Genomic DNA, 19,868 nt, shown 5'->3' with positions numbered 1-19,868 from the left:
AGGAGTGAGCTTGTTGGAAGACCACACCCCTACTTCTTGAACACAGGCTCAGGGAAATCTGTCAATGAAACGTTTCAAACTTTCAACGTGAGACCACATACCTTTATTGAGGAATCTGATTGGTCAGTTCATAAATTGAATAACAACAGAAAATATATAATGAAAATGAGTTAGGATTAGCAAAAACATGTTAAAAAAAAGAGGTTGCAGAGCAAGAATGGTTAATTTGACAAATATATTGACTGAGTAATAGCTGTTTATTTCTCAATAAAAGTACATTTTGGCTACTTGCTGTTTGGAATGCTAGTCTATAATTGTGCTGCAATGTTACATCTTCTCTACAGAATAAGGTTATAAATGCTGTGATCTTATTCCTTCAAATCCAGAACTTGTATGGATCCATATGTTAACTATGTTTAGAAAACAAGCCACTAGGGCTCAATTTATAATTTTATCAAGTAGGATTTGAACTTCACAATTTATTGGTTGATTTTGCTTGTATGCTATATTCTGCTCCACTTTTACTTCGTTCAAATCAATAATTATGGTCAAATAAAATGTATGCAGTCAAGTGATGAATCAAGAATCAAAAACATTTTTAAAACGGTACCAATACAAGCATCATTTTTTACGATGAGGAAAAACACATTATAGCACCAAAAGTCAATGAGATAGAAGAAATAAATCAGAAGCAGATTCAAACTATCAGCTAAATTATTAAAATGTACAGTTTATGACCAGAACTGTGTTTTATACTGTCTCTATGCCTGTACACTGGTAAACTCTCATCCACGCCATAATGTAGCACATTTGATCCCATAAAAATACTTACACCCATATATTTTGTTATTCAATTACATAATACGAAGCCCATCGAGATGACTGTTGTTGTGAAGATGGGCTATATAAATAAAATTGAATTGACTTGAATTGAATACTTCTTACACCACAGTTAGACAGAAACCCAAATGTGGATATTTATTCGCTAAATCGGATATCAAGACCCAATTTGGTGACAAAACTATTTTAGGGTAATTTTAACTCCTTACTGAAGCAAAAAGCATATAAGTAGTAAATGCAAAGTAAACATGCTAGCTGTTTTTTTTAAGCCTTTGGAAACTTCAGGTGGTGAAGGAGCCAACTCTCTTCTTTTGCCAGGAAAAGACTGAATTTCAAAAAGCTTGATCTCTTCTAATCACCTTATCAGAGAGGTTTTTTCAACACCATCAGATCTGCCAACCTGTTACAGCTGCAGTTATTAATAACAGGCTTACAACAGCCCATTTTTTGCTGAAAGCTCTGTTTTAAATTCATGTCATGTAGATTTCTTATTGTAACATTTCTAATTGGTAATCTCCCAATCAGTTAAAACTGGAAGTACTACATACATTAGCATTTGAAACATTTTTCTTGGTGCCATATGCAAGTGTTACACCCCCTTCTGTTTCTCGGGGTGCCTAAACACAGAACAAACAAATAAACCAAAACCAAATACGGCCACAGCCGTTACAGAAAAAAGGGATTTTTCAGAGCACAAATATAATTTTTAGCTAAGCTTGAATAGTTTGGATCATTCCATTGTCATCTGATTTGACCTATTTTGACAATTTTTCTATTAAGCCATATGTTTTTTTTGCATTTTTGTCGTCCATAAGTGCCATTGTGACACCAAATCTTAGACAGAATTTATTGAAATTATTTCTTTGTAGTTCAGACCAAATCTGTAGAATTTGTTTCTTAACGGCTTTATTTCTTTCTTTATGTTCTTGATTGGCAGGTCGATTCATCCCTAGCTGCAATGAAGATGGCTTCTACAGGAGGCAGCAGTGCGACAGGGGCGAGTGCTGGTGTGTCGATCAGAATGGAGGAGAAATAGCTGGATCGAGGATTCGGGGAAAGCCAAATTGTGGTAAGCTTAAAAGAAGTCAAATAATTTGTTGAATCTGAATTTCAGCGCTGACAAAAGTGAAGGAAAAGCAGAGGATCCGATGCATATCAACCCACTTCTTTCCTCCAACTCCACATGCATTTTCAGAAAAGGCCTCCTTTTCTAAAAATGCTCAATACTCCTCCTGCTCAATACTGAGGCCCGCTGCAGCACAGCTCACTTCAGGGACCAGAGGCACATTTATGTGCCTGGAGTCATTTGCATTCTAAAGCGCTGCTTGTCGCTGTGAGAAAAGTCTTTCAAGATGAATGAGGGCTGGCTGGACTGAACCTGCACCTGATAAGAATGGTTCCCCTGGCAGGGTTTTTAAATAGCTATTAAAATCCAAAGTCAAACATGTTCTCACCCTCTTTTTTTTTTCTTTTTTACTGTTTCTAAATTAGCCTCAGCATTTCTTATTGGAATGTAAGCTGCGTTTTTAACATGACAGCCAAGGTCAATCTACTTTATGTTTGCTCTCTCCTCTTGCAGATTATGAAATGGCATATTCAGGAGATTTCGGAAGCGGAGTCGGATGGGAGGATGAGGAGGAGAAAGAGGCAGAGGAGACTGCAGAGGAGGCTGAAGAGGAGGAGGGAGAAGTGGGAGAGGTGGATGATGGGGGATATATTTGGTAAATGCCCAACGTGAAAGCCAACCTCTCTACAGGAGCACTTCGATGGTCCTGAAAACACACACACACTAACAAACACACACAGATCCTGCAGACAGATGGACACGATGAACAGCTCACACTCAGAACAACACTTGCTTAGGGAAAACGTGAGGGAGAGGGTTTAATAAGCTGGGAGGTTGAAGATGGGAGCATTTAATGTTACAGGATGTTCTTAAAACGATCAAGGGAAGCGGAGATTTATTGCTATTAACCCTTCATGGGTCTGGAGTTGAGATTTTTGTCCTTCGTACGTGTGACTCCTCGTTCTTCTTTGTTGTATGTCTTTTGAACTATCTTTGAGCAGTTTTTAGCTGATGCAAAATGGAGGCTTTAAGAAGCTGCAGGTACTCGTCATGTACTTGCATTGAAAAAACTGAGCTAGTCTGGGTGCATTTCGGTGCTCCAACATGCTTTTCTCTATGGTTGGAAAGTATGTTGGACAGGAAGCCCAGTCAGAAAACAAAAAGAACACCCTTTGACTTTATGATTTTCATGTCATGCGCTTTGGCTCATATGTGACATTAGTGCTGTCTCCCTAATGACTTATTAAGAACAAGTTTCTCACAGATCACTCTTAAGCTTGTAATATAATGTGTGTATCTGAAGTCAGAATGTCCTCTTCTAGTCAATGCCTTGAAAGAACAGCAGAATGAAACTGCTTAGCTGACAAGTGTGCATCATGTCATTATGTGGATCAATTACTGTGTTTAATAAAAAAATGAAATTAAATAAAGGTATCTCTGTGGCTCAGCTGGCCACCATTCACCAGAGTCTGGCCTCTTTTTTTTAATTATATGTTTATTTTTGCTTATAAAAATATAAGCGTGCACCAACTGAATCAAAACTATTAAACTTTAATGAGATGTGTGCTGAGAATAGCAGTTTAACAGACACTTGTAATTGGCTATTCTCACAAATTAGAGCAGCTAAAAAACTGTTTATAAGCAGATTAAATTTCATATCAACTTGGGTCTTGTTGATAAGACCTTTGAGAGAGCAGCGGAAGGGAGGAATGATGGTACAAAGTAAGGTTTAAAAAGATTGGCAAAACTTACAAAAATCAACCTGACAGGAAACAACCAACCTCGGTAAGGGAGTGTTTGCACTATAATACTTGCAAATCCGTTGCAGCATAAACCATTTACCTGTATCAGCATGTACCAGGCAGCCTTTTCAGGAAGTTCTAACCACTTATACGTGCCCTTTGATATAGAAGGAGTTTAAAACATACATTTACTTCATTAAGACAGCTTAAAACACAAAGTTACTTATCCAAGTATACCTGTCATTACAATAGATTTACAGCTACCTATGTTAATTTCTAAATAAGAATATTTGGATTTGAGGGTTAGGTCTCCATAGCAACCTTTTATATTTAAGTCAAAATGTAAAAACAAAAACAAAAAATGTATGAGGAAAAATTAGTGCCTAGAAATGTCAGTGCATTAGGAATCATCAGAGGATGTGGATTTTCAAAGAAATTAGACATTAAAGTTAATAGCAGGTTTTTGTCACGACTGCAGGGCTGTACATACATTTGCCACATGGAAGCATGGTAGTTCAAATCCTTCATAAATCATAGGCATTGATAGATGAGAGGACAAAAGCAAACAAAGCATCTGAAACTTTCAACTTTAATTTATAGTTTTACATCAATCACGAGGGAGTGAACATCTTGGAGAGACTTCACTCAGGTAAAATAAACAGTTTAATCATTTTATTCAGCAGAGTCCCTGAAATCCACTAATTTTTTGCACGTGAATTTAAAAAGCTATTGTTTCCAACACATAAACCTGCTTTCCGTGTGACCTGTTCTCTGAGGAACAGATTGCAGAGGCACAAATCTTATTGTTGGCTTACTGCTCTCGGCTTACCTCGTTTTGCAGTGAAGTGGAGCTTATACCTATGGAAAAACCTGCAGAAATGAGATCCAGACCCCAGTCTGCCTTGCAGCACTTACCTATAGAAATTGTTCTGCTCATCCTTCTTGGGACATTGCTCAAGCCTCTCCACTCAAACCTATTCAGTTTGGGGAAGGTGAAATAGGAGCCCTGCAGTATTACCGGTACTACAATCGCGAGGGTTCAGGCACAGAAAGCCTGTCTTAGTCTCGTTAAAGCTGACAGTAACCAATTCTCTGGAATGCAATTTCTCAGTTTCACATTTCTGCGATAATGGAAATCAGTAAGAGTGATGCCCCTGTGGGTGAAACCTCAAATGTGTTTGGTGTGAGTGGATATGGCTGCCAACAGATGTCTGAACACCTGATACAGACAGCAGCCTTTTATAGGGACCCAGAGGGACCAATCACTTTTAGTAGCATGTCAGCCTGCAGAATATTCCCGGTGTTTGGTAAAAACAAACTTACTGCACCAGAGCGAGGCTGAACCAAAATATATTTGATGCTACAACTGTAGGTACTGATGTTTCACACATCCCACAGCTTTTTCAGACATGTTTGACAACACATAAAGCTACAAAAATCTGATTAATACACATTTATTCAAATTATTTTAAAGTGCATTATTCCAAAGTCTAATATTTTTTAATTTACTGAATACATTCAGTCAAACTGCGCCTGTTTATAAAAAAGTTATGGTAGTAAAGAATTAGGTTTGCAAAATGACAAATATTGACTAATATGGATTAATAAATTATTTAAAATCATCATAGTTGTGGTTAAAGTTTGCTTTGTTGGCCCTGCAGCCTCCACACTCGTCTGACTTCCTTTTCTGTGGTGTTCAGCTCCTTGAACACATTTATATCCATGGTCTGACGAAATTTCTGCAACAATGCCTGGAAAACCGTCACTGGAATGCTAAAATTGAGGTGTGGGTAAGTCACTTTTGCAGCCAGGTCTCTTGTGTTGCTGGACACAATCCCTAAAACGCATAAAACAACGGTATACTTTGTTCAAAATGTAAAAACAGCACTGACAACTACTCATAATACATAGCTGTTATTTTTCACGCTTTTGGATCAAAGTTGTGTTTTTCAGTGATATCCATGTGCCCCCTAGTGTTCAAACGAAGTATTTTTTTTTACCTAGCAGCTCTCCTGTTTGTTTCTGCACCACAGCACCCCCACTGGCGCCTGCTTGTACTGCACATGTAGTTTGGAGCATGACAGGCTGGTTATTCAAGCAAATGGCTTTGGAGAGGATCCCACAGGTCTGGGATGGCCCACATCTCCGACCCAACCCACCATAAGCAACAACAAGCACAGGCACACCTGAAAAGCACAAGAATCTGTTTTTTGGCAACAATTGCAAGCATGTGAAGAAGAGGATGATCCTCATCTGAAATCAAACCTGGATTGAAACTCTGTGACATGCGAGGGACCACAGCCTCCGGAACAGGAACTCTGAGCTCCATCAGAGCCAAATCATATGGGGATGATGCTTTAGTGCAAAAGATGACATCTCCCGAGACATCAAAGACTCTTGAAAAGCAAAAAGTTTCAAACCTCAGTCTACAATTTTTGTTAACACAAAAACATCATTACAGATGTTCAGAATTCAAAGTTTTCTTAATTATTGAATATTTAAATTTGCTCTCACCTGTTCATGTGGTGGAACTTCAGGGTGACAGCTGATTTCCCACTGACAACATGGCGACAAGTCACCACCAGCTTCTTGGTGACAAAAACTCCTGAGCCCCAGACGTTTCCACTATCAACAAAGCACACAGTGGGATACTGAACAGCTTTGGACTCCTGTCCTGTGGCAGAAAGGTGCAGGTCAGCCATTCCTGGATGGGGCCCTCCATTGCTGAGAACATTTCGGGCACCTGAGCAGTGGATGATGTTTTTAAAGATCAATTGAACGGAGCACACGAGTGTGAGGCCTATCCACTCAGTTTCTCTCCAGCCAAATGGAGACACGATCAGCCCAATGAGGCTTGCAGCGTCTGCACCTTTCACCACAAACAATCCTCCACCCTCCGTGCCGGGCAAGCAGCGAGCATCTGTAAGGATCACGGCATTGTCCTCTCCAGCAAGATTACTGATGATTCCTCTGCTGAGGGTGCTGATAAAAAGGTCTAAGCACAGGGAGCCAAAAGGGGAGCCACAAGCAAATACAGGGGTGCCTTTCTCAAGAGATAAGCTCTTTTGCCAGGGGATGGTCCCTGCAGAGCTGTCATTTAGATCTACTTTGAGAACTGCAAACCAGCTGAGGAACTGGGCATCTCTGGCTAGCTCCTCTTCCTTCTTGTCACCATGGAAACTCCACAGGTCTGCCTTTGGGAAGACCTCCAGGAAGGCCTGCCTAAACTCCACACAGTTCACCAGCATCAGCAGCTTAGATGAAACTGCCTGTGGTTGTCGGTGTGTGGAGTGAGGAGGTACCTTTTCCCGTGATCTCTGGTTCCAGTCTCGCGGAGAAGAAAAGCTGACGCGGATCTGAAGTTTGTCACTAAAGTTGTCTGGAGAAAGAAACCGTGGATCTGAAGAGAGACAATCTTGGTCTTTAATGTACCGAGAAAACGGGATCCCGGTGCTTAAGATGACTCCGGTTTGTGGAGAGACAAGAACTCCGCTGCAGCTTATGTGCTGTTTGTCAGAAAACGCCTCAAAAACCTTGATTACACAACAACAGTTCTCCACGTCTTTTAACTCCATGTCCGATGTCGCTAAGGCCGGGTGCACTAGTAATATTCGGAGAAAGTAAAATATGCACAGAACTGTTGCGGGTTAAGAAGACAATTGTTAACTCTAGCAATTCACAATTGATTGCACTTGTATAAAGCTCTTATTTAATCATATATGTTGATTTCAGAGCGTGATGATATAACAAAACTACTCTGGATCCAAACTTCCGGGTTGTATGTTGTCATTTCCCGCGATTGGTCACAATGTGTATAAATGTAACCAATGGCAAATGAGTGGAAAGAACACGTGACTGCTCACTTCACAGCAAAAAAAAAAAAAAAAAAAATAATTGAAAACCCCAAACTCAGTTGTTTGAATGGACAATTTTGGCAATATATTGTATGTATTTTATCACACTTTCAAATTCAAATGATTGCACATTTGAAATAACCTTTAATAATTAATGTTAAGCAATTTAATGGTGTCAATATTTGATGACTGTCTTTTGGGGTTTTTAAAGGTTTGGGGGGGGGGGGGGGGGGGGGGATGAAGAGATATTGAGATGGAATTATGATCTATTTCTACCATAACAGAAGAAATATGAAACCCTTTTAAATGTATTCCTTACAGATCAAATTTTACATACAACAAGTAAAAAAAGGAAAACAGCCTCCAAATACACTCCTTTAAATAATTATTTTCCTACTTTAAGTAATTGTGAAACACTTTGAATTACCCTTATAGAGGGTTTAAAAAATCTCTATATAAGTAAATGCCATTTACCATTTAATTAAATATTAACATATAGCCTACAATTTTGAAGTGCTATGTAAAGCGAGTTGAAAATGGGATTTTTATTGTTCAGGACACAAAAATTGATGACAACAAAATATTACACCGCATGGTTATTACTTTAGATGTCAAGTTTTTTCCTGTGTCTTTGCTATGTAGAAAAAAACACTAATATCAGCAAAGTTGTACACAATGTTGTATATTGGGGTGCAATTAGTTTTGATGGTACACTATCTCTTTCTCTCACCATTTTCTCTTAGTGTCAACCATTTCTCTCATGATGTGAACATTGACTGATGACTGTAGAGTAAATATAAGCACAAGTGTACAGTTTTCTCTGTGCTCACAAAGATACTCTTAACATTTGACCTTTTTCTCCTCTTCATAGGAGATAGCCTTACATGACTAAAATATATTGAAAGCATAGAAAAATTGTGAATTAATTTATTTCAAACAATAAATTAACAAGAGAGGATTGAAAAAAAGTTTTATTATGCCATAATATCCCACATGTAAAACAGTCTCTACATGTAGATGATAATAACCTCATCTGTAACGCGTACTTTTTGTAACATAGGTCATGGATATTTTATTGCAAAAAATAAATAAGATTTTACACCCAACAAAGAAATATTGCACTCTTGTTTTGATTCAGAGGCTTTTAATTAATCTAGGTTCAACTTGCAAGCAGTGCCTCCCCCACGAGTACTCTCATAATATCACTGCAGGTTACAGGCAGGAACTATTCACAAAGTACTCAGGTTATCCTTTCATAACTTCATTGTGTTTTTCTAAGTTTCAAAATAGGCTATCGTGGCAAAAAGTATTTAAGTCTGACATGTTGTTGTGTAAGATTCTAAATCCTAACAGTTGACTGTAACGATGTCTTCACAGTATCCATGGAGGAAACAGGCTCCCAAACCTACATTAACACATAATTCTGAAGAGGAAAAAACGTTTTGTTTTTGGCAGCAACTGTTGGCACTTTGAGACTGAAGTGACTTTGACAGAAGCGCGGTTAAATAAAAAGGCACAACACGTAATTGTGTACACAGAAGCACCGCTTCCATAGATAGGGCAAGTGGGAGGCATCCTAAATCTGTAGTGGCGACTTCTTCAACTGTCCTTCCCTGTAAGTCAACACCAGCATACAGAAATGATAACGATTCACAGCAACTGACATGGCTAACAGCATTTCCAAAACAGCCTAAAGACAAAGGTTTGGTTATTCTCTTCACAAAATAAAACAGACTGATGGTAGAAAACTAACTTTTGTGAAATTGTTTAAATTTAAGGGTATATCAAACTAAAACACCAATTGTTATTGGTGGTAACGTTACCATAAGTTTAGGTCAGTTTTAGGGGTGTGTGTCCTCTGCAGGTGTGGAGCATGGCATTGTGTACACAGAGAACCCGATTCGTTTTATTAAGGCTTAAAAGAAAGGCAAAAATCAGTCAATATACTGCGAGAGCCAACGAAAGCCATCTCCATATCCCTGTCTTTTCAGCACACTGCACATGAAAACTTCCAACGGCCTCAGATTCAGCTCCTTCAGTGACACATTGCCCTGTAAAGAAGAGAAATCATCTAAAAGCAAGGAAAGGAATTCAGTATTCATAAAGCGTTCTTCCCAGGTTTTAACATGTTAGAAAAAAAGTGTCTGTAAAGGTCAGGTCAGTTTTTCACACATGAACCGTCCTCTACCTCAGTTTTCTTGTAAAATGTCAAGTAATCATCAAGATTCCTTGAATTTTTATTTACTGAGGTAAATTTCTTTAAATTGTTTTGATTGTGACAGTATATTTACCAGTCCTTTTTTATCCAACTTTCACAAAAAAAACTCATTTTTAAGGAAATGCAAACATCTGCATCAGTGAAAATAAAACAACAGTTTTCTTCTCTATGCTCCAAGCTAATTTAAGAGGCTTTATCACCCACAATGCAATGCTTTACTGTTGTTTTTTTATTTTTTTATTTTCAAGATTGGGACCAATCAGGAAATCCCACTTGATGTTTACCTTTCCGGTTGTGTGTCCATGAAGGCCAAATAGTCCTCTGAGGCCGTCCTCACTGATGGCTTCTGGTCGGTCTATCTTATTACCCAATATGAGAACTGGGATGTTTGCAATGGTTTCATCTGTTAGCAAAGCCTAAACATAAACAAAATGAGTGCAACAGCCCCTAAATGGACAGCTGGTAATAGGGATTTAAAAAAAAATGTGATTAATAACTCACATCAAGCTCAGTTTTAGCCTCCCCTAGTCGCTCATGATCAGCACAATCCACCAAATAGACTATTCCATTTATGGCAGGAAAATAATTCTTCCAGATCCTCCGGGCTGCGGGGAGAATTTCATCATGATTGTGGCACCAGTTTAGATTTCTGCAAAACTGAAGAGAGGCTCAGCAGAACACTTTTTACTCACACCTTGTGTATGACCTCCGAGGTCAAACGTGGTGAAGGTCATTCCAGCTATGGTCAGCTCCTCGGATGCTGATGGCAGAAAGGAGGTACTGCATTCAAACTGAATGAAAAAACGTAACAAACTAAGAGCTAAACTTATCAAACTCTAAGCATACTTGGGTATAATGTTGGATTGTGCTGCCCAAGTCTGTCATCTCTGAGCATCTGCAGCAGGGTGGTTTTTCCCGCATTGTCTAGTCCCAGAAAAACAAGCTTTCCGCTCTTCTTGTAGAGACCTTAAGAAAGGGAAGACAAGGAGGAAAATTTGAAAGGGGGTTTTACCCAAAATAACCCATTTTGAAATCAGTATAACAGAAAAAACATCAGAAATGTGTTATGTGGTCCACTTGGTCTTTGGTATGGTCCACACAATTTTAATTTTTAAGGGAAATGTTCTTTTATGGGTTAAAGACAGGAAATTTTTAGGAAAAGAGTGCATGAGAAACGTCACATCTATTCATTTAATTTAATAACGTTAAATTTCTAAGCCGAGATAAGTATTTTCATAGCCAAGATAATTTTATTATAGAAAACATTATATCAAAAATTGTAAAAATAAATGTTTTTAGCACAAATTATAATACAGTCTGTCTTTAGCCATTTAAAGACACAGAAATTGGTCATAAGCCTTTGTTCTGTAGCAGTAGAGCAGAAAAATTACATCACACACTTCAATGTAGTAAAAAAAACTGTTTTTTTACTGTACCTAATAGATGCAGGACACTGCTGAAGCCTCTGTAAATCCAATCCCATAAAAAAGACATTGGTACCTGCAATGCAAGACCCTACAAAACAAAAAATCAATACCTTGTACTACTTTATATAAATATTTACAATAAGTACTTATTCCAAAACATGCAAAAAGTACTTTTCCATCAGGTACACCCAAAAGTAATTTAAATATTAAAAAAACTATTTCAAGAATGTGAAATACAGTAACAACCCAAAACTGTTTCTGTGCTCCACTTTTAAGGTCTATCCAGCCCAAATAAATGACTTTTATTAGATTCTACTATCATGTCTGTATTTTTGTCACTTTCAATCCCCTTTGATGGGTAATGAAGTGGTGTTTTCCAAAGGAGGAGGTTGAATTTAAAAGATTTCAGCTGTGTTAGCGAATCCTGCTTTTAAGGCTTAAATAGAGTGAAATCGTTTTTCCCTGACCCTGGATTACTCTGCTGGTATGTGTAAACCCTGGGCAAACACACACCGTTTTACAACATGAGAGGAAATAATCCAAGGCAACAAGGGGTTTTTGTATACTGCCTGAAGAAGAAAGTGGTCGCTCCTTCCCACTGATGGAGCTCTGACTATTTTTATGTCAAGTTGTGGACAAGGACACTTGATCTGTGTCCTCAGCCCTCCCTGACAAACACACCAACACCTGTCACTGTGTGAACTGAATGTTCTTGTTGCTGTGAGCACTGAGGCCTCTGTGGCCAAAGCTTCCAGAAATTACCCACTTGTTTAGTTTATAAACGTTTCAGCTGAGTCACAAAGCACATAATTCCAATTGTATCTTCTATCTATTTAGGAGTTACAAGGTAATGTCCAGAGTTCGGTTCTTTCAACAGACCTCCAGCTATCTAAGTTTAGGTTAAGTTTATGTCAATTCTAATACTTACATTTCTAAGTATAATCAGGAAATAAAATAAAAAAGTAGCATAAAAAAGTTCTTGTGTAAGTTCTGAATTAATGTCACAACTCTGCTTATCATCTGTGCCGCTGATGCAGCAGAAAAGGTAAACAACGAACGTCACATTTAGCGATCAGGAGCGCACTGAAGTCCAGAATGGCTCCAATAAATCATTTATTTCAGAGTTTTAGCGAAAGTCCACAGGTGAAGAAAGACAGACCCAGAGAAAATGTGGAATTTGCAAAGTTTTTTCTTGTTACCTTTTTTCTCGAGTATTTTAACTCCTCGTCCGTTAGTTTTTTTTGTCCAAGCTTCTCGACCACCGACGAGCCCGAAGTCTGACAGTTAACCGGAAGTGCGTCATCAAGACCGCCTGAAGAAACCCTCGAGCACTTTTCATTCAGAGAAACCAAAAGTTCTTTATGATATGCTAAGCTTCTGTTTACAGCGATATTAAACATGTTTGTTTGCTTTAAAACTTGTTCAAAACTACAAAAAAAGTTTTCATAATTTTTCCCCCAACAAATCATGATTTTTAATTAAATATTTAGTAAAGTTTTTATTTTGGCATAAAAAAGTATTAAAAATATTTTAATTTAATGAAAATTAATAATATATACATTTCATTTTTATAGCTTTGTTAAAGAGTCTCATTTTATTAATCACTTTTTTCTACAATTTTGCTCAACTTTCTTTGGATAAAGTTATCATTAGATGTAGCCTATTTAAATATCTATGCATCCAACAACAAAAATGACCTTAAGTGAAAGCATTGCCCCAGTAAGATTGTAAATATTTTTTACTTAGTGAATAAAACCAGACTTTAATATTTTACCCAGAGTATTTTCTTTATTACAGCAGTGCAGCACAGTGCAGTGCACAAGCATGTTCGCGGCACATGACCCGACAGTACATCTGCAAAGAGCTCCGTCTTAAGTTAGAATTGGTTGGTCCAGATATCACATACGGACTTGTCTTTGTCTAAAGTCTCTAACCACTATCTCTCCATCTGCAGGAAAACAGATGACAAATGTTGCAGCTATGCAATGTTGGCATTATGTCCTAAGAAAATCCAAGCCTCAAGTATTGTCACAAATCCGGCTGTTCCATCTCCTCCAACCCGTTCAGCACCTGGATCACTTCCTCTCGTAGTAGTACCATTTATCCACTAGAAGTACACGAAAAGAAAAACACTACGATGAATGTCAAGATAAATTAGGAAAAGTTCAAATATCTGATTATTTAAAGAGTCATACCCGATGAAGGAATAGGCTCTTCTTTTCCACAGGGACATGTCTAAAACAAAGCCAAATGTCATTTGAAAATGTTTTGTGTTGAAACCCATGTTGCAAAATAGGCAGCAGAAACTTTTACCTCTCCAACAGCAGTCTTGGCCTCATCTGCCGAGCAGCAGTAAGGGCTGTCACAAGCCGACACGCACGTGTTTTTGCTGTGTTGTAGAAATTCATTTTAAATAAAGATTTTATTTTAGAAATATTAAAAAATTAAAATAAAATAATTCTGGAGCAGTGTTTACCAGCTGAGTTCACCAGCATTTGCCTGTTGAGAAATAAGAGATTTCCAGAAGTTGTGTGTGTTCTTGATTACTTCAATGGCAAAGTCCTGCAATACAAAAGTATAAAAAGCTGGTTTAGCTAGTCTTCTAGCTAGCTAGTTTTATCTAAAGCTTTACAAGATACCAGCCTGAAGAGGATATAACAAACTAATCAAGTACCTAAAGCTAAACAAAACCCTTCAACATTAGGTGGAGGTGTTAGGTGGAGACCTTATCTTTGAATTCCCCGTTGAAGGCAAACTGATTCTCTGGTTTCCCATCAGGCACTTTGTACCTCCTGAACCAGTCCACCGTGGCTTCCAGATAACCAGGTTTCAGGCGCTGAACATCACTGATGTCTGCACAGTGACAGGGACGAGTGAAAGAAGGATGCATTTATTCATCGCAGTCAAAGAGGATGAACCTAAAACACTTACTGTTCAGGTCATTTGCTTCAGGGTCCTCTACATTGATTGCAATCACCTTCCAGTCAGTCTCCCCCTCATCAATCATGGCCAGAACCCCAAGTACCTTTACTTTGATGACCTCCCCGCGTGAGTACACCTACAGATGATGGTTGAGTTTGTGAAATCTGGACGAGAAATTAATCTTTTTCCACTATTATTTGGAGTGAAACTTACCTTACTGCCGATTTCACAAACATCAACAGGATCATTGTCGCCACAACAGCCGGTGTCTCCATCTTTATGAGCTGGATCTTCCCATGTCTGAAACAGTAAAGTCACAGCTTCACAATTCCTCCTTTTCTCATTGTCGAGACTCTAAATAACAGATTTCAGGGTCATATGTAAGCTTTCTATGCGTTTACTGACCTGGGGAATGGCTCCATAGTTCCATATGTAGCCTTTATGTGGGAAAACATTGGCAACATAACGCAACTTGCCCTTCTTCACATCTTGCTTTATTGGATTTAGGATGTCTTTTGTAGCAATCTGAAATGATCAAATAAAAGGCTTCTTTTTTGGTTGATACAATGATTATATTTTAAGTTCAACCATATAACATGGTCACACAGAAAAAGATCAGGAAAAATAAACAGATGAATGACATCACTTTGCTCAACAGCAAAAACAAAAAAAGGCCTAAGATTAAAAAAAATCTACGAGGAAAAATAACGCTGATGAATTTATACTGAAGCAGCAGTGGCTGTCAGGTCATTGTTCAAACTTACTTTTAAATGTAAACACAATCAAAGCATAAATTATATATATCATTTTATATGTGATTGAAAGTTCTTGTTGGTTTAATGCAAAACCTGAAGGCAAGAAATGAGTTTTACTGCTTTTAAAAATGCAGTAACTGTATAATGTTTTATTCTAAGTTGATCTTTTCTTTTTCCAAAAAAAAAAAAAAGATGAAATAACTTGATACTTAAACATCTGAGTTATAAGTTGTGTCTCGCTGAACTAAACTGATGCTGCTTTTGTCATACTTTAAAAAAAAAAAAGAAGAGCTCCTGGCTGGACAGTCGAAGAAGATCTGAGTCAGAAGATGCTTGAGGAATTACTTAGAAGTGTTCTGGTGGTCATTTTAAAAAGAAGGAAGACATACTGTATAAAAGGAATAAAGCTGATTAATTACAACGAAGTGAGGGTTTCATGCAAAGGAAAAGAACCTCAGATGCAATATCTGCTTTGAGGAGGCTTCTGGAGAAGAACAGAGAAGGAGCTACATTGTGTCTTTGTAGAGCTAGAGGGAGTGCATGACAGGAGAGAGGGGCTGTGGACTGTATGAGGACGTCTGGAGTAGCAGAGAAGTATGTGGGTGTTATACAGGAGATGAATTAAAGATGGCAGACAGTGGTGAGATGTACTCTAGGTGTGACAGAGAAGTTCAAGATAGAAGTGGGACTACACCGAGGATCAGCTTTGAGCTCCTTGTCGTTTGCTGTGATGGACAGACAAACAGTGGCGGTTGGATAGGAGTCTCTCAGGACCATGATGTTTGCAGATGATTTTGTAGTGAGAGAAAAATATGTGAAGCAACATGTTGAGAGGTGGAAGTTTGCTGTGGAAAGGAGAGGAATGACGGTCACCCGCAGCAAGAAAGAGTCTGTGTGTGAAAATGAGAGGAACTCAAGCAGAATGTTGAGGCTACAGGGGGGCAAAGATGAAGAAGGTGGTTATAGTCCCACTCCAATCATCTTTTTTTGCATTTTCAAAGCGTTCCACATGGTTTTAGTTATGATTATGCCGCTTTCTAGGACATAGTTTCTGCAGAGCGACAGTAGTTCATTAGAAATTCGCCTCTAAGTTATGGGCAAAACTGTCGGCACAGAGTAAGCCCGCCCCTACTTCCCGTCATCCATCAGTTTACACTCTCCCTCGCTAGCTTACAGCCCCCTTACAACCCCAACTTAACATTAGAGGTGGAACAAAAATAATGAGCAATACTGGAGCCATCCAGCAATTTTGATCAAGGATGCCAGCTCAGACGGGGAAAACCAAGACGTACATGGATCTATGCTTCTGCAAGTGGATGCATCAGAATGGAGCAGAGCAGAGAGCCCATTGTATTTTCTACATCACTGCTACCAGCTTTTACCAATGGCCTTTTTGTCTGCTCCTGTTTCACAATGATTTGAATAGAGAAATATTCAGAAATTTAATTTTAAAGTTAGTTTTCTTTATATACGGTATGTCCTCCATCACCAGAAAAATGCCACAAAAAAATTGTTAAAAATATAATATTCATCGTGTGTCTAAGAGTCAACAGTCTAGAGAAACAGAGTGTGGAAAAGAGGTTAAGAGGCATGTGGAAGCAGGTTGGAACTGGTGCAAGAAACATCTAAGGTGTGATAAAAGAGCGAAAAGGAAAGGAAAGGTGTATAAGACTGCGATTGTAGCAGCTATGGTAGCAGAGATGAAGATTTTGAGGTTCTCTTTGGGAGTGATGAGGTGGATCGTATCCGGACTGAATCCATCAGAGGACCAGCTCATGGTAGATGTTTCAGAGATAGAAGCAGGGAAATCATGTGACTTTTTCCAGATTGCAGCAATAGCAATATCTCAGCATATTTTATTTGTATTACACATTTATAAACTTTCAATCAACGCTTTTTTGCCCACACTGGTCACCATAGGAAGCATTAACGTGCTTCGCTGCATGTTGAATGAACACATGTATCGCCCCCCTGTGGGTCTCTGGGTAGTCAATGGAGGCAGTCAGAGTCAAACAGGGGTGTGTCTGTAAGGGCAAACCAGCAGGGCAGAACACCAACAGAGGCCTTTATATCCGTGAGGCCACTTAGTGGAAAAATCTATAGACAAGTGCAAGCCTTCCTAATGTTTACTGAGCAGAAATACAGGAAATAGTTGACACGTTATACAAGTATTTTATAAAAGTAAATGTAAAAGTATAAATGTTCACAAACCAATTCAATTGAAACTTTGAAAATGTTTCTGATGCTTTTGAATTTTTTCATGCATCATCAATTTGTTTGTAGTTCCGTAAAACATTGACTTGATATTTTTAAAAATGAAAATGTTCCTCCAAAGCAAATGTACTTTGTGACTTATCACGAAGAATGAGTTTAGGTAAGGCACTTTTACTGTCTTAATCGCACACACATGATAAGGTGTTGATAAAAAAGGTTGCTTTGGATAATCCTTCTTTCGCTGTACAAGTTCACAGATAATATCCAGGGCGGATCAACTTTGTTTTCTTGCAACTTTGCTATTGGCTTACTTAAAAAAGAAAAAAAAAAAAACAAAGACTCAAGAAAAAGCAAAACTGATCCAAAAGATAATGACTTACCTCCATCTTTGCGTTTGTCCATCTTGGTACTTCGACCACCATGTTAAAGATGCTCTAAAATAATAAAAATTATTATTATTATCTATTCTACAGAAAGCAGTCAAAATATTACCTCAGCTTTGAGAAAGAAGTAGATTAAAGGCCATTTAATCAGCTTTTCAAACAGACTATGACCTTTTATTGTTTGTTTTTCTTTGTAGGGATTAAACAGAAAGCAGCTTCATTTTTATGAACCAGTAAGGTGAGAAAACGTTTACTTGTGAAAGCATTGCAGCAGAGAAATGTAAACACACACACATATAGTTCATAAATGTGTCTTTACCCGACTCTCATCGGCATACATGGGGATGTCATGGAACGGTGAGATGTATTTTCCCTCTGCATTCTCTGTAAAAAACGCAAACATTGAATAAATACACATAAGATGCACATTCATTAACTGTCAAACAGGACTGGGTGTGTTTTTATCTTGGTTCGGGGATCTGAACAGTTTTGTGCACATAAAAGAACAGGCTGTGCAAGTTTTACTAATGAAAGCCAGATTTTATATTTTCCTATTGATAACCTGAGGTCACCTGACCTTTATTCTGTGTGTTTATTGGTCTAATTTCTAATATCTGCATGGCAAATGTTGAACACAGTTATTTATTACAAATCACTATTTTAAAATTTCACTGACTTACATTTGACTTGCATGAATTTCCAGTGAATAAAACCAGAACACATTCTCACAAAACCATGGTTTGCTAAAAACTATTGAGGTGTGTTAACAAATAACAAAATATCCAGGTTAAGTGCTGACATTTTCAGGAAGGTTTCCCAGAAAACTCCCAACTTCCGTGAATCTAATCCAAAAAGGGTCACAGAACAGCAGATGATGATACCTGCTGTAACACAACGAATAGCAACTATTTAACCAGTCAAACTCAGGAAACTAAGAACGCTCACATTAAAATGTAAATTGTGTGGATTAATCTACTTTATAAAACGTTGAGGTACATTTAAAGCTGTAACTCATAAAGAAACAAACCAATGAGAGCATAATGAATTAGTGACACGTGTAGGTGTCCGCGGCTGGCCTGACAAATAGAGCGCTCAAAGTAGTAAACAAAGCCTAAATGTTGCCGTTTTACCTCCTTTTCTACTTACTAAAGAACAGGCGGTAGCCCAGAGTGTTCGGGTTTCCCCTCTCTTCGACCGTAAAGCTCATGTTCTGATGAGTTTCTGTCACCGTTTAGCTTCGGGATGGAGGATGGCGGCGGAAGGAGATGTCTGAGCTGCTGTTGTGCTAGGTTCAGCTTATTCAAAAAGGTGTGCCCGAAAGTCGCGGGTGCGCGCTTTGCCGGAAGTTAGCAAAGCAAAGCTGGATGAAATTTCTGCAGTAAGCTTTTTTTAATATGTTTCCAGTACATAATGTTTAAAACACATAAGTATAAATGGTGTGTTTATAAATAATGACAAATAGCCCTGGAATTTTCATTTCTTTATTAAAATTTACGTTGAAGCTTCGAAAAAAAATATAATTTTTTATGATTTCTGCAATTCAAGCATCGTTCATCATGTTTTTGGATCTCTGTCTACTTTTAGATTGTCATTCGAATTGCAGACTGCGTGTTTGTGCATTGCTTTCTTTTACACTGTGCTGATGAAACGGAAGAAATACAGTGAAACTATTTAGTTGGCTTTCAAAGGTAATTTTGACTGGATTTTATATTTAAATGCCATGCCCGTGCCTGTTGCAATTGTGAGATAATTGGCCTAATTTACTAATCAAGGCAAATTATAACAGCACATTCGCAACACATTTTTTCCATTACTCTGATAGGTGAGTAAGTGAACTTCCGGGGCAGCGCGCGCCATTAGTAGGATACAATTCTCCGCCCTGGCAGTCCACAAAATCCTGTACGTCAATGATACCTTCATTGGCAATAGGAAAAATCTGTTTACAATCTTGAAGACTGTGATTACTTTGTAAAAATGATTAATCTACAATTGCTAGAGGAGACACGCCCGCTTTGGCAGTCTGGCCGATGGTGGCGGATCGCGACGCCATCTTGATGAGGTCGTCGGCGCCCACATGACAATGCTTTCTATAGCCTTTGGTGGCATCTAAGTAGCTTTTATATAATTTATATTTATTTTTACATTTATATAAATATATAATATATATGTATATAATTTATATATATATATACATCATTTGTTGTTGTTGAATAAGAGAAACAGGCAGCCTTAAAAGCTCAAACTTTAATGAAAAATGCTAGTTGCAGAACTTCTTTCAAATAAAAAAAAAAAAACAAAGAATTTTTCTAAATAATTTTTTAAACATGTAGAAGTTGTAGACCTCTTTGACATGTAATCTAAATGATTTAGAATAGCCCAATAGTAAGTCAATCATAATAATAATAAATAATAACAATATATAAATAATCAATAACAATAAATCAATG

The 19,868-nt window shown here is 37.9% G+C and overlaps 4 protein-coding genes across 6 annotated transcripts in view; 1 reads left to right on the top strand and 3 right to left on the bottom strand.

The window, feature by feature from the left end:
• Positions 1–3,368, top strand: part of LOC101155377 (testican-2) — a 29,214-nt gene extending 25,846 nt beyond the window's left edge. For both annotated transcript variants that reach the window (XM_004077112.4, XM_004077111.4), the window contains 2 exons: positions 1,778–1,909; positions 2,420–3,368. In XM_004077112.4, coding sequence (XP_004077160.1) covers positions 1,778–1,909; positions 2,420–2,565 — 278 coding nt within the window. In that variant the 3' untranslated portion in view covers positions 2,566–3,368. The remainder of the gene's footprint in view (positions 1–1,777; positions 1,910–2,419) is intronic.
• Positions 3,369–4,223: 855 nt separating this feature from the next.
• On the bottom strand, positions 4,224–7,496 carry tysnd1 (trypsin domain containing 1). Its single transcript, XM_004077360.4, has 4 exons — positions 6,163–7,496; positions 5,914–6,044; positions 5,649–5,834; positions 4,224–5,485 (listed from the first exon to the last, which is right to left on the bottom strand). The coding sequence occupies exons 1-4, from the start codon at positions 7,221–7,223 to the stop codon at positions 5,283–5,285; spliced, it is 1,581 nt and encodes a 526-aa protein (XP_004077408.1). The 5' UTR covers positions 7,224–7,496; the 3' UTR covers positions 4,224–5,282.
• A 961-nt stretch (positions 7,497–8,457) lies between these two features.
• Positions 8,458–12,471, bottom strand: LOC101155138 (GTP-binding protein SAR1b). Of its 2 annotated transcripts, none has more exons than XM_020709554.2 (7): positions 12,347–12,471; positions 11,157–11,235; positions 10,567–10,686; positions 10,415–10,480; positions 10,222–10,325; positions 10,005–10,136; positions 8,458–9,553 (listed from the first exon to the last, which is right to left on the bottom strand). In XM_020709554.2, exons 2-7 carry the CDS (start codon positions 11,212–11,214, stop codon positions 9,437–9,439), a joined length of 597 nt encoding a protein of 198 aa, XP_020565213.1. In that variant the 5' UTR covers positions 11,215–11,235; positions 12,347–12,471; the 3' UTR covers positions 8,458–9,436. The 2 variants fall into 2 exon arrangements, with proteins under 2 accessions (XP_020565213.1, XP_020565214.1); XM_020709555.2 differs by having other exon boundaries at positions 11,157–11,237; positions 12,350–12,466.
• A 442-nt stretch (positions 12,472–12,913) lies between these two features.
• LOC101154892 (inorganic pyrophosphatase) lies at positions 12,914–18,731 on the bottom strand. The gene is made up of 11 exons (XM_004077109.4): positions 18,568–18,731; positions 17,741–17,805; positions 17,419–17,472; positions 14,475–14,594; positions 14,283–14,369; positions 14,079–14,205; positions 13,873–14,000; positions 13,624–13,709; positions 13,461–13,536; positions 13,343–13,382; positions 12,914–13,254 (listed from the first exon to the last, which is right to left on the bottom strand). Exons 1-11 carry the CDS (start codon positions 18,626–18,628, stop codon positions 13,223–13,225), a joined length of 876 nt encoding a protein of 291 aa, XP_004077157.1. The 5' UTR covers positions 18,629–18,731; the 3' UTR covers positions 12,914–13,222.
• Between the last annotated feature and the right edge of the window lie 1,137 nt (positions 18,732–19,868).

The sequence above is a fragment of the Oryzias latipes genome, chromosome 15, assembly GCF_002234675.1.
Source record: "Oryzias latipes chromosome 15, ASM223467v1".
NCBI classification, from domain to species: Eukaryota; Metazoa; Chordata; class Actinopteri; order Beloniformes; family Adrianichthyidae; genus Oryzias; species Oryzias latipes.
The sequence above is the reverse complement of the archived record's forward strand: the minus strand, read 5'-3'. Positions and strand labels throughout refer to the sequence as shown.